This window comes from Anopheles coluzzii, chromosome 2 (genome assembly GCF_943734685.1).
Source record: "Anopheles coluzzii chromosome 2, AcolN3, whole genome shotgun sequence".
NCBI lineage: Eukaryota > Metazoa > Arthropoda > Insecta > Diptera > Culicidae > Anopheles > Anopheles coluzzii.
In genome coordinates this window covers 20,974,681-20,987,346 of record NC_064670.1, presented here as the reverse complement: position 1 = coordinate 20,987,346, position 12,666 = coordinate 20,974,681, and the positions used below count along the sequence as shown (strand labels likewise).

General features: G+C 42.8%; 1 protein-coding gene across 1 annotated transcript in view; it reads left to right on the top strand.

The window, feature by feature from the left end:
* LOC120952252 (filaggrin) overlaps positions 1 to 12,427 on the top strand; it is a 48,937-nt gene extending 36,510 nt beyond the window's left edge. The window contains exon 5 of the mRNA XM_040371488.2: positions 10,844 to 12,427. Within this exon, the coding sequence (XP_040227422.2) occupies positions 10,844 to 11,047 (204 nt within the window). The 3' untranslated portion in view covers positions 11,048 to 12,427. The remainder of the gene's footprint in view (positions 1 to 10,843) is intronic.
* Positions 12,428 to 12,666: the final 239 nt, after the last annotated feature.

Below are 12,666 nucleotides of genomic sequence, written 5' to 3'. Positions count from 1 at the left end.
TCTCGTGGGACACAGGAGATGGTTAAGTGAGGATGGCCAACATTATGGCCCCTGGAGGGTGTCCTTGAAGGCGATTGGGAGAGAAAAGTTTTAGCTTTATTTCCCCAAAATTAGCTTCTTCGGTGGGAGTTTGATGGAGGGAAACGGTTTAGAGCCATATGCAACGGAAAGTTTGATGTTTATAAAAATTGAAGCTTTCTTAAATTGTAAAAACGAATTTTAACGAGTGACACACAGTTGGTATATGTTCTTGAACAAAAAGGTTTACATATAACAGATTTATGTGAGTATAACCATTGAATGAAAATCTTCTCCTTATCCTCAATGATTCTATTGTTCTAGAGACACATTGGTTCAGATTTAAATTGAATCATAAATAAACGAAGCTTAACAGTCAGTCGCCCCTTTACAGTACAATCATTTTTGATAGCTACCACCACGTTTGCTAGATGTTAGGCAATTTATTCATCCGGGGATGGTCTCGCGAGCAAATCGGATGGACAAATTATGCAACGAACGTCAGCTGCTTTTTCCCGAAAATCGTTTTGTATCGACAATGGGAAAGGAAATAATGAATTTGATGTGCGTTATTATTTGAACTGTGTTGAAATAAGATAACACGACATCAAAAATGTTTGTCTTTTAGTAATAGTCAATAGTATTACTTTTCAATAATAATATGAAGTAGACTATACAATGAAGATTGCAAGTGACTCCATCTTGAGCGTCCAACACCCAAAATAACAGCAGATAATTCTAACTAAGGCCGGGCTCTTCATCCTTATCACATCATTACGGGGCAGAAAAACGCAGAAGCAAACCAAGTTGATAGTCGGAGACCTGTTTTCCCTTCCTTCTCCGTACCGGATGAAAATGTTCATCAATTCCGTGCAGCGCACGCCCTTTTCGCAGCGGGTGGTGGTCTGCCACAGCAGAAGAAGCATTCAAAGGAACAACAGCAGCAGGAGCGTTAGACGTTTCACAGTGACGTTATGCGCCCGCGCGATTTCTTTCACCGCGCGGGAGAAGAACGACCCGAATAAGCAGACCGATTTGAGTGTGCTAGCGGGTGAGCGAGTAGGATGTAAGAAAGCTGTGGTGAGGCAAATAATAGCACAAGCGGGCGAGGAATCCGAAGTCGAAATGCGAAAACCCGCCATTCCAGCGGCGTCAACTTCTGCATCCCCGCGCGTTTTGATGTTGTGGGGGAAGATGTGTCAAGACAGGATGTAGACAGGATGTTGTACAAAGAAGCAGCAGCAGCGCCCAAAGTGTGTAAGATTGGCGATGTTTTACAAGTGTGAGCACGCGCACACCCTGCCGAGCAAATTGGTGGGTGGGTGGGAGCGAATGCGAAGGAAAAGGCACTTTCCTACAGGGGCTTTCTTCCGGGATGCTTGAGACGTATTGCGGTACTGGCAAGAGTCCTTTGCCACGCTAGTCGTTGTACTAAGCAGTGGAATTGATTCGTAGATGTATGTGTGAGCGTTGGGGCGTCAGTATGGAAGGAAATGGGGTCCCCCTTTTTGGTAGAAATCACGCCTGGAACATCGTACCGAAATGCCAAATGTTTAGAGTTGAAGGGGGATTGTTTTATTTTCGTGTTATTGGGTGGCAATAAATAGCACGATGAAGTGGTGGAGATGGGGCTGCCATTGTGTTTGTAGTGATTGTAAGTGGAGGGCAGATTTGTAACTATGTTTAAATCTTCCCTTGCGTGTGCCTGGCGATGGCAATGACAAACAAAATGGTAGATCGATCATGGTGGAATTTAATATTACATTTCGCTTTTAATAATTTAAAGGCATTTAAAACATACAAAGGTAATTCAAATATTCATGGTAAGAATTTGAAATAAGTTCAACGGAGGACACTTTTAGGATTGCAGGGTATAAAAGAAATACAAAGTGACAAAGAGTTGTAACAAAAGCATAAGCACAGGATCATGATTGATTTAAGATCATTGCAGGGTTTTTCTAGCTTGCTTATGATCGACAGTCTCTTTTCCTTTCCATGCAATCTCATCTCAATGTTTGCAATTGTCTGTTTTTATGTTTATGTTTATGTTTTTACTGTTTCATATATTTGCTTGTGGTGTTGAACTGGCTTGATAAACCCTGTATGATTTGAAAATAGTCATAGAATGTAAAGAAAAGCTAAAGTGGCCTTAATACCATTTAGGGGGTTTCATGATGATTTTGGGCATTTTGTTATGAAGGATTTTAATTGCTTCTCTACATTTTTGAATTTATTGTTAAGCTTATGAGCTTAAAAACAGTCAATAAATTTGTGTAAGAAGCAAAAAAATAATACAAAAAAATATTCTTGGAAAATGCATTATTACAAAATTGTAATACCCTTGTATCAAACTCATTGCTCTCAATCCATTAGTGGACTGAGAGCTGTAACTCATTATCATCTTTACAATGCTCTGTGTGGCACGAAATGGCTTCTTGATTGTTGGCGCAAACATTGTCGCGTACTAGACCACAACAGCTCTATTAGCATATCGGTCGGATTATTGGTTTCTAATTACCTTCCAAACTTCCCAAACTATCGAAACCACAAAGCTGAGGTTTGCGCCGTGCCCACCCCGTATAGAAAGTGTCCTTCAAACGCTAGTATGGCGGCACACTTTCACCGGACCACTCAAGACTTCTTGAGCCGAAAGGCAAACAAAGTCTTTTGTTGGCAGTCCCGCTCTCAGCATCCGCGGAAAGCCACAATCTTCAATCCCCGGAGGTCACCCGATGGATGTCAACCGACACAGCGGTCACTGGCAGTGTGCAGTGTCCAGCATGTGCGAAGGAGAAACCGAAGGTGGAAGTGTTTTAATTAAAATTCGTCCAACTGTGCAGCGTCCTTCTTTGGCAGGTTCTATGTCCTTTTATTGTGCTGTCTGCCTTTCGGTAGTCATAATTTGTTTCACGATGGCACCCGATGGTGACTTCTACTGCAAATCCTTTTGTTTTATTAGATACCGGGCGCGCTATTAAGTGAGTTAAACTGAGCAGCAGCAAGAGCAACAAAAAAACATGAAATGAAGGACCGGTGGACACTTTACACACGCGCGAGGGGAGTTGAAAAAGACTAACTAATGATAACACAGCGTCAGACGGCGCAATGACGGTAGACTCATAAAAACGTCCTCAGTGTGGAAGACGAAAAAAAGGGTTATGAAGATATGATTTTTTTGCTCGTCTTATAGTATTGTTGTTTTTTTGCTGATGTTGTACTGTGTACTGTGAATAAGACGCACAATTTTTAATCTACTATCTGTGCTGCTGCGAATTGGGAATGGTTTATCATTGCAACCCCTTTTTCAGGATGGAGTGAGGTCAAACTGTGTTGTTTTTTCTTCTTTTAATTTTATTTTCAACTTTTAATCTCATTCGGTACAATTCATAAAACAAAAGTCATAATTACTTTTTTTTGTCTCTCCTTTTTATCCTTGGAGAAGTTAGTAAGTTCGAGCTGGGTGAGGTGATACAAGGGAAAGATACACCTACACGCGATGCAGCGGTGAATTGTTTTGTTTTCATTTAACGTTTATCGGACAAAAGTTACAAACGTTACCGTAATTAAAATGGAGATCATCATCGAAAGTCTAGCGCGTGCGGGGTCCTATGTCCAATTGAAATAAAATGAAACAAATGGACACGTAAAAACCCCTCCAATGTCTGTTGCAATAATTTGTACACAGAATTTGATAAATTGGTTTTTTATTTCCTTTTCCAGAAAGGTGCTAAAAAGGTTAATTTAAAAATATGTAAACACTTAAATAATGTACTTGTATATATTACTACAAATATTTCGAACGATTCTACACCTTCAAAGATGGAATAGAGAGACTAAATCGTACATAAATCTGTTGATAGTCTCCCTCATTCAGTTTAATGTCCTGTCCAGAAGTGCTTGTCCATATCTGGAAGTCATATTTTGACTATATACATTGTGAAACATGACTACACAACCCATTACCATTGCAAATTCATGCACAAAACGTATCGTGATCGAATAAGTCATCGTTAATAAAAATGAAAAACGATTTAGAAACAACTGGCAAGACACCAATTAGCGAAACGTCCCACAGTGGTGCAGGAGATTCTACAATAGTAGTGGCAGTGGTACTACTGCATTCGAAAGGTGTGCAATAACGCGCGCAAGAACCATTGCTCGTGAGCGGTACAAAGGATAATCCATCGAGTTCAGTTGAGGTGTGTTTGTAAAGCATAAACGTAGTGGAAAAAATAATGAAAACCACCACCAATGGGAAATGAAAAAACGGTGTGCAAAGAGACAAACAGAGAGAGAGAGAGCGAGAGAGAAAGTGCGAGAAAAGCGGGCAATAAACCAATTAAAATTCGGTGCATATCTTGATCGAAATTTCGAGCGGAATAAATTGAAATGGCCACGGACATGGAGACGGAAAATCGACACAGGACAGGTCAAAGAAAAGCGGCAGCCCATTCGGGGCTGAATGAAAGAGGGATCTGTCGCGATAGCAGCAAATGGGTTCATCCTTTTTCGAAGTCATCTATTTGAGATGGCTGTGTTTGTTCGCTTGCCTGCCTGCCTGCTTGCTTGCTTGGTAGTCGGAAAAGTGAAGAAATAAAACCACTCGGCATTGGACTGCACTGGGCACGGCTTCGTCCAAACGCTTTCCCTTTAATTGGGGGAAAAGGGAGGTTTGGCACACAAAAAAGCAATATTTTTGGCTCACTCTCGTAGTTGTTATTGTTGTGTTTCGTTTCGTTTGGTTGCTTTCATACACTTTATCCTTGCATCGGAATGACAACCATTTTGCCATTGGTCATCGTTTAATGGTTTTTTTGTTTTTTATTGTGCTCTCCTATTTTGCTTGTCACTAGCCGCAAGCCACTGTGTGTATGTGTACGAGCGTCGTTTGGCGGTAGAAACGGGACAGCTCCTGTCTGCCTTGCATCATGATCTCGAGATGCACACAAACATCATATGCTTGTACTTCACGCCGTACCAGAGCAATTCGTTTCGAGTGTGTGTGTATTTATGTTATGTGTATGTTTTTTGTGCCTTTTCTTGCTATTCATTTATCCTGCTTTTTTGCACTATTTGTACCACATAACTGATCTATAAAACGCTCGAAATGAAGCCAAACGATTGCGAAGCTTGACGGGGCGCAATAGGGTAGGTGAATAAATGGGAAAACTACCCCCCCCCCCCCCCCGGCTTACTCCCTGCCCCCTTGCGCGGGGCACAGCGGGTTAGCATGTTTGCATTAAATTGATAGCATTCCCTCGAGAAAGGTGCTGATATGCGCGAGGAAAGCAAATTGGACCCAGCGGACATACCAGTCGCTGTATGGAAAGCCGATGCGCACTGCTAACCCAAACAAGGGCGCCAAGAAGAAAGGGCCGAACGGCCATGAGGAACGGTCATAAAGATTGCATCCTATTTATGGGCCCGAAATGGTCGAATTGCATTGCGCCGGGTCGCGCAGGGTACCGTAAAGCGATAAAAAGTGGAGAAAAACGACACACGTACACACGAACCATGTAGCGGATGTAGTTGCGCTCCATCTATTTCCTGTAAATTGTTGTTCATTTAAATGGAATTGCTTTTACGAGCGTCGCTATTTTTTTACTGTATTTCCCTCTTTTATCCCGTTTAATAGTGTGGGCTGTGTGTATATGTGTGTGTGGAGCGATTTATGATAGCATTTGAACCTTCTTAAAGGGTGTTACAATTGGTCTCAATAATGGATAATGATTTGTCTGATTGGAACAGTTATGGGTTGGAGTTTAGCTATTGATCTTTTCTCTGTCGCATTTTATTTGTTCCTTTTATATGTTTGAGCCTTATTCTAGAGTCTTTTTTCTTATAGTCTGAAAAGAGGGAATATTTTGAATGCTTCTATGCTAGGTTTAAATTGCTTTAATCGGTTTTGTTTTCCTCTTCAATCATTTATGTCATGTTTTTAATGTCTTTAATAAATGAACATCATAATTTCTTCAAAATCGTTCCCATCTCTAAATCAATCGTACGTATTTTGATAAATCGATTCCATAAACCATCGGTAACCAAGCCACTGAGCCGTGTTGGGGGGGGGGGGGGGGGGGGGGGGGGGGGAGGCCAAACAGCTCATCAAACTGTAAAACGTAACCGTCCCCTCACAATAACGCTTCCTTCCCAAACTGCTCAACATTAACCAAACAACCATCTCAAACAACCCTTTTTCTTACCCTTACCTTTACCACCACCAACACTCCACCCACCAACACCGCCCGGTTGGCAGCAGTGCAAGCCCTTTCGCAAACCCAATTAATGCCGCTTGACGATTATTAATGAATCTTCATTAATAAACACACATTTAAAAGTAATAATTATGCTGTTTCCGCATAGCGCTCCATGATCGTGTCCCGCGTTACGTCCCGCGTTACACCGTACCACCTTTCAGCGCAAATGATCTGCCATCGTAATGAGCCGCCCTCATCGCGTGCGCTTTCACTCGTTTTACGCTTCACCCATCCATGCGCCCAGCAGGAACAATTTGTTTGAGCCAGTTTTGTGGCCATGTTGGGAACAAAATTCAGGGTTCGGGGATGGGAGAAAAGGAAATTAATTATATTAGCTTTAATTACGAGCGGGAGCGGGGGAACAAACGATGATCAACTGTGCTGTGCCGTTTTCCCGGGACAGAGAGTGTTGTCATACAGAAACACACACACACATACACCCACCAATGGGGGGTACTTCCGTTTTTCCGCTCGATTTTCTTTCGCTTTAGGTGGGAGCAGAGCAGCAGACGGCCGGAGCAGTCTGTTTGCTCGATGTATTTATTATTATATTTTGCAGTGTTCAACATTGTTACGGACCAGAAGCGTGGTAACATTGGCGCAACGGTGTGTGGCTAGGGCTTGCGCTGGACGGGCACATGTGTGCTCTGTACGCTTTCTTCGACCCGACTTCTTTTTTTTGCCGTAGTCGTTGTTGCCCCCGAAAGCAATCGGAATGAGAATGAAGATTATATTAATATAAATCAGTGCTCCATACACTCCACTAGTGAAGGGTTTTGCGGGAAAGGATGAGGGGGGATACAACCATGCCAAGCTGGACGTTGTGCACAAGAACGCTTTTGCTGCGCAAAACTAAGCAAGACATTCAGTAGCCCAGTGTGTGTGGTCCGTGAAATAAACAGACACATCCACACACTCGCTCACAAAGATCGGAAAAATAAAAACAGCATGTGTTATGTTTCTATCAGGATATGAGTTGCATTATTTTTACGTTTACCACAGCACAGCTTTGCACTGTTTGTGCCGTCTAAATGGCGCTTATTGGCGCGGTGCCTGTTTGGGATAGTGCTGGGAAGGATACACCGAGATTCGTTCCTTTTGCGTTGGCTAGTGGGTCCTGTCCGACACATAATTGCACGTGTTACAGCTAGTAAATTAAAACAAACACACACACACACACACAAACATACACGTTGCGGTAAGGATGTGCTGCTAAGGGCAGTCGCCTCGGAAACGACACCTTGGTGCTTGGTCATTTGCGAGTATTGCATACTAATTAGGTGTTGCCGGTGTGACGCGCCACCGCTGCCCGGTTTCACGGTTGGTGAATCTCCGTTGCCCGTTGCAACCGCAAAGCAGCATAAACATCGAAACCATCTCTGCTAATGGTCATTTACACAGCTTCCCTGTGAACGCTGTGCTGTGGTGCAGCGGTGATGGGAGAAGAAGGAAAGGGGCTCTCTCTCTCTCTCTTCCCACTTCACACCGCCAGTGGCGAGCAAATTCCCAAGGTGAAAGATATAATCTAGATTTAATGGAAGAAAATTAGTAGTGTTTGCACCATGATGGTGTGTGCTGCTGCTGCCGACCCAAGGCTACTTTGTTGGAGACATTCCAGGCTTGTGAGAGAGAGATGTGAGTGTGAGGTTGGAATAATTTAGTGATGCAAGACCCAAACATCGGTTCAGCAAGACCAAGAACATCACTTTGCTGCTGAGGAATGGGAAGCAGTTTTTTGCTCGGGTTTGTGTGTTAAACAACGCTTCTTTTTCTCCTTCCCGTTCGGGCTGTTTTATTGTTGCCGTTGTTGTTGTTCTCCCTCCAGAGGGTCAAGCATGTATGGCATTTTACGCAAAACCGTTGTACGGAACCCATTACGCCATGTACGCGATGCATCGCACTTGATTAAATCATAAAAGTGTGGCACTTTGCCTTCCCATTCATCTCACAGCCCGACACCCCGACTCCCTTCCAAAGGGACACGGACCAAGACATCATACGCGAGACGTGTCATTTCCGGGGGGCAGGGCAATCAATCACTCCGTTTGGTTGGGCCGGGGGGGAAAACGGCAAGCTAGATCGGGTTGCTAGTGCTGCTAGGCCGTTTTTCCCCGAAAGGCCGAGTGTTTATGTTGGGGTCGCTTTTTGGTCGTAAAAAAGTGTTTTCTCTGTGGGGTGAGAGGGTACCATGCATTGTACAAAATTTATGCTGAGAAGAAGTGTTGTTGCTGTTGAGGTCTAGAGGACTGAGAGGAGTGTTTTGCAAAATGAACAAAGTAGTGGGCTCCATTTTGTCCTGTCTGCCTGTAAAGTGACCCTTTCGCAAGGCCTACTCTGTGTGTGTGCGCGCTGCTGTAAATTACTTATCGCACGCTGAGTGTCTCACTTATCTTGGGCGATTGCTCGTTGCGCGTGTCGTTTTGTGCATGTCGTGTTTAATTAAATTAAACCGCTCCTCATTCTTATTCACTGTAGAGTTTTCTATGCACCATGGTGTGGGTTATGCATCAGATAGTCTGTTTTAGGATGTAAACACTGAGTAACATTTGATTGAATTGAAAAATAAAATAAAAACGAACCTCAGTCTGTTTGCTCGATGTATTTATTATTATATTTTGCAGTGTTCAACATAATGTTTTTAAAACATTTCCTATACATTGTGCTATACAAATGTGCAGACAGTGTGGCATAAAATTTGCATACAAGTTCCTGTCTGTTTTTTGTCCTTTTTGCGTTGTTCAGCCTTTTTGCTATCATCATCAATGTGCATCATCAATTAATTATTGTTTACTCTGTGTTCAAAATGTAGAGACTGCTATCCTTAAAAAATCCCCGTTTGTGGGCACAACCACCGATACAAACGCTCCAACAAACGCGGTTGAACAACGCCCCACCACCAGGAGGCGTTTATTTGTTTCGATTTGTTCATTGAAATCCGCTTTGGCGGCATTCCTTTTTTGTATTTGTGTGTGTATTTTAATGTTTTCTTTTTCCTCTTTTTACCCACGCTTCCGCTTGTTCCGTCGCTAATGCTTCGCTATCAATCGATCGACCGGTTTTGGCGGTGGCAGTGATGCTGTTTCCGCTGTATCCCGCATTCATGTTCTGCACACAAACCCACACAGTTGTACTTACTTTCGCGTTCCATTGCCGCGGATGAAATGATGATTAATTATGCTGCGCTCTTTTTTTTTTGTTGCTTCACACACCAATAGAACATGTGTTGGCAACACGCACACACACACTCCAATAGGGGTGGTTTACACCTGCCAACACCTCTGTAGTGTGGCGAGCCGTGAAGGCATTTCACTTGAAGCGCATAGATCAAACTGATTGTCACTGTCATTACGAACGCTTGCTGTGCGTTATGTTGTCCATGGGCAGTGGTGTGGAGCTGAGGGGCGGGGAGGGTGTTGGTTTCGCTGCATGGACAAGGGATGAAATGGATCAACATCTGACACCTTTCCCCCATTTCTTTTGTGGATGGGTGGATGAGTAAAATTTATTATTAATGAGCATTTATTTACATTGCGCTGTGCGCGCGATGCATTCGTTGCGCCGATGCAGTTTGAGGTTATGTTTTTGTTTTTATTTCTGCGGAAGTGCGCATGTTTTTTCCTTGCAGTTGCACGCTCACATGCTTTTGCGGTCTGCAATTGATCGATGAATGTTGCATTAATGGAAGCTTCGGTGTCTGGTTGTGTTGTCAATAGTGAATCAAAGATGGGCGATTTCATATTTTGATTGTTTTAATCACTAATGTATACTAATACTAATGTTTATGTGATTACTGACTTATTTTTTAAAAATAATTATGTGATTTTAATTTTTCTCACAAGTTGCACACGTTCTTGAAGGTTTGCAGCGTAATTTAAACGTTAATTGTGTTGCATCAGCAATACATTAAAAGTAATGTTGTGAACATTAATCACGTTAAAAGCGTTCTCTCAATTTAAGAATATTGTTATGCTATAAAAACGCTTACGCATCATATTACGAAAACTTTATTCCCTTATCCAAAGTACAAATTGTCCCCGTGTTGAACTCGACTTCTTTATTTCCGTTAGAACGGCTTTACACGAACACTCACACACACACACACTCTCCGAAATCCGTTGATCGTTGAGATTTATCATACCTTCTGCATCAGCTAAGAATCGTTGTAAGAACACGGTCCCTTCTCCCCTACTCCCTTGTCGGCAATATGACACATATGCCGGCCGGCTGGTGTGCTCTCCTCTCCGTACGCTAAGCGGATTATCAAAACATCACTGCTGATGAGGCCGATAATGATCGTTCATTCAGGGCGGGGAAGTGCAAAGCGTAGAAGCGTAAAGAAACTGCGAGTCATTGCTTTTTTGTCATTGCCGCGCTTGATTGCCGCGCCGGTTCTTCGTTGAGTGTTGGGATTGAAACTTCCGGCCGCTTGGACTCTCGAAGCAATGGAGGGATCTTAAGTGAGGGACATTAAGAAATAATTAAGAAAGTGGTTTTTAAATTTTTGTGTGTGAAATATTTTAAACAAGTTTGAAAATTCCTTTGCTAACAAATCTTTTCCTTCATTCCAGGTGTGGTTCCAGAATCGGCGCACCAAGTGGCGCAAGAAGCATGCGGCCGAGATGGCCACGGCCAAGCGGAAACAGGAAGAGCTCGGCGACGGCGACGGTGACTGCAGCGAGCCGATGGATTCCGATTCCGAGAGTTTGGATCTAGTCGACACCGGAAGCAACCAGCGGAAGCGCTGCCGAATGGAGGACGATATGCGGCATTAGCACGGAGCAGTGTGAGGCTTTCTGGGGCTATGGGGCGACGCTCGATCGATGAAGCAGACACGTGTGGAGGAAAGGAAAGAAAAATCGAATTTATTACACGTTAGTTTTACACGGCCAGTTAAAGGCAAAAATCGGAAGGAGAACGGTTTTCAATCGCCGAACAGAGGGCATGGAAAGCTGCGAAAAGCTTCACACTCATGGCACACCTAGATCCAGCGCTGGGGGTTAGGTCCCGTGATCTTCCTTTCCGTTTATGTAGTTGATCGTGGGATGCTTTGTAAATGTAAATGTGGTATGATTGTGTCGTTTGTTTGTGTGTGTGTATGTATGTGCGTGTATGTGTGTGCAGGTGAGGATGAGTTCGATGTGAGACTTGTATGTATGTGTACCCCCTATCCTCCCCTATTATCATCTAATCGGAAGGTGATTCCTCTTTTGCTTAAGCACTTCTCCGCCAACGGGGAGTTTTATTGTACAAAACATTAAAGTAGAGAAACTAAACATAAGATTCACGGCAGCAGCAGCAGCGTAAAGTATTAATCAGAAGCGGCTTGCATAGGGTAGAGCATAATGTTGCACTATGTTAGGTTCCGTGTAGTACCCGCAACGAAAGCATTCCACATAATTTATGAACGAGTTCAGAATAGACTACTCCCACAGTAATGGTGGTTTAGTGTGTTATCCCTGAAACGCACTCCAAACTCTTGTTTGAAAGTAACAAACGTGTTAGGTTTGAGGAGCAATAGAACAAGATTGAAGCAAAAAAAAAAAGACATCAACCAGCATTTAAGAAAATGGTAACATCTGATCTATTTTGCACCAGCTTTTTTTTGGTTTCATCGTGTTATGGATGATTTAGAGCAGCAAAACCAATGTAAAAATATTAAACAGATCATTGGCGCAGACTAGCTAAACACTAAGTTGAGCCCAACAGAAAACCAGAAATGCATACATTCCAAGGCAATTGTAACAGTGGTGACGCTATGTCGCTGGGAGATGTAAAAAGAAGTAAACATAATTTAACATCCACACACACACACACCTTACAACTTTCATGTAACCACTATTCGAATTACGGTAGCAAGGGCAACGAGAAAGGGAAAGGAGAATAATCAGATACAAATACAACCAGCAGACGGAGATCGATGAATGCGAAAAGATAAATATAATATTTAATCGGTTAAAGGAGAAAAGGACCGTTTATGCACGGTCGGGGTGTCCGGTCGGGTGTAGAGATTCAAAATCAACAAGATAATAGCAGGGGCAGAAGGTGGCCAGTACCGGGGGACAGATCGGCAGACAGGAGCAAGCTGTACGCAGTACGCCAATAATACAGTTCGCAAACGTTTAATAAAGACACTGGAAAATACTTAAACATAACCGTTTTGTGGTCGGTGTTAATTTTGATCCTAATCCGAAAATAACTTATTACAGGATAGTATTTGTTTTTTTTTTGTTTTGGATTTTTTTAAGACACTTTTTGATATCACATTACATTGATTCGAAAAATGGAACTATCAGCATTGGAGAAGATATGATATGAATACATAGAGTAAGAACTATGTAAAGTTCTTTCATCGGTTGATTAAAATCCGTCTGTTTGTGTGTTTGTTTTCTGT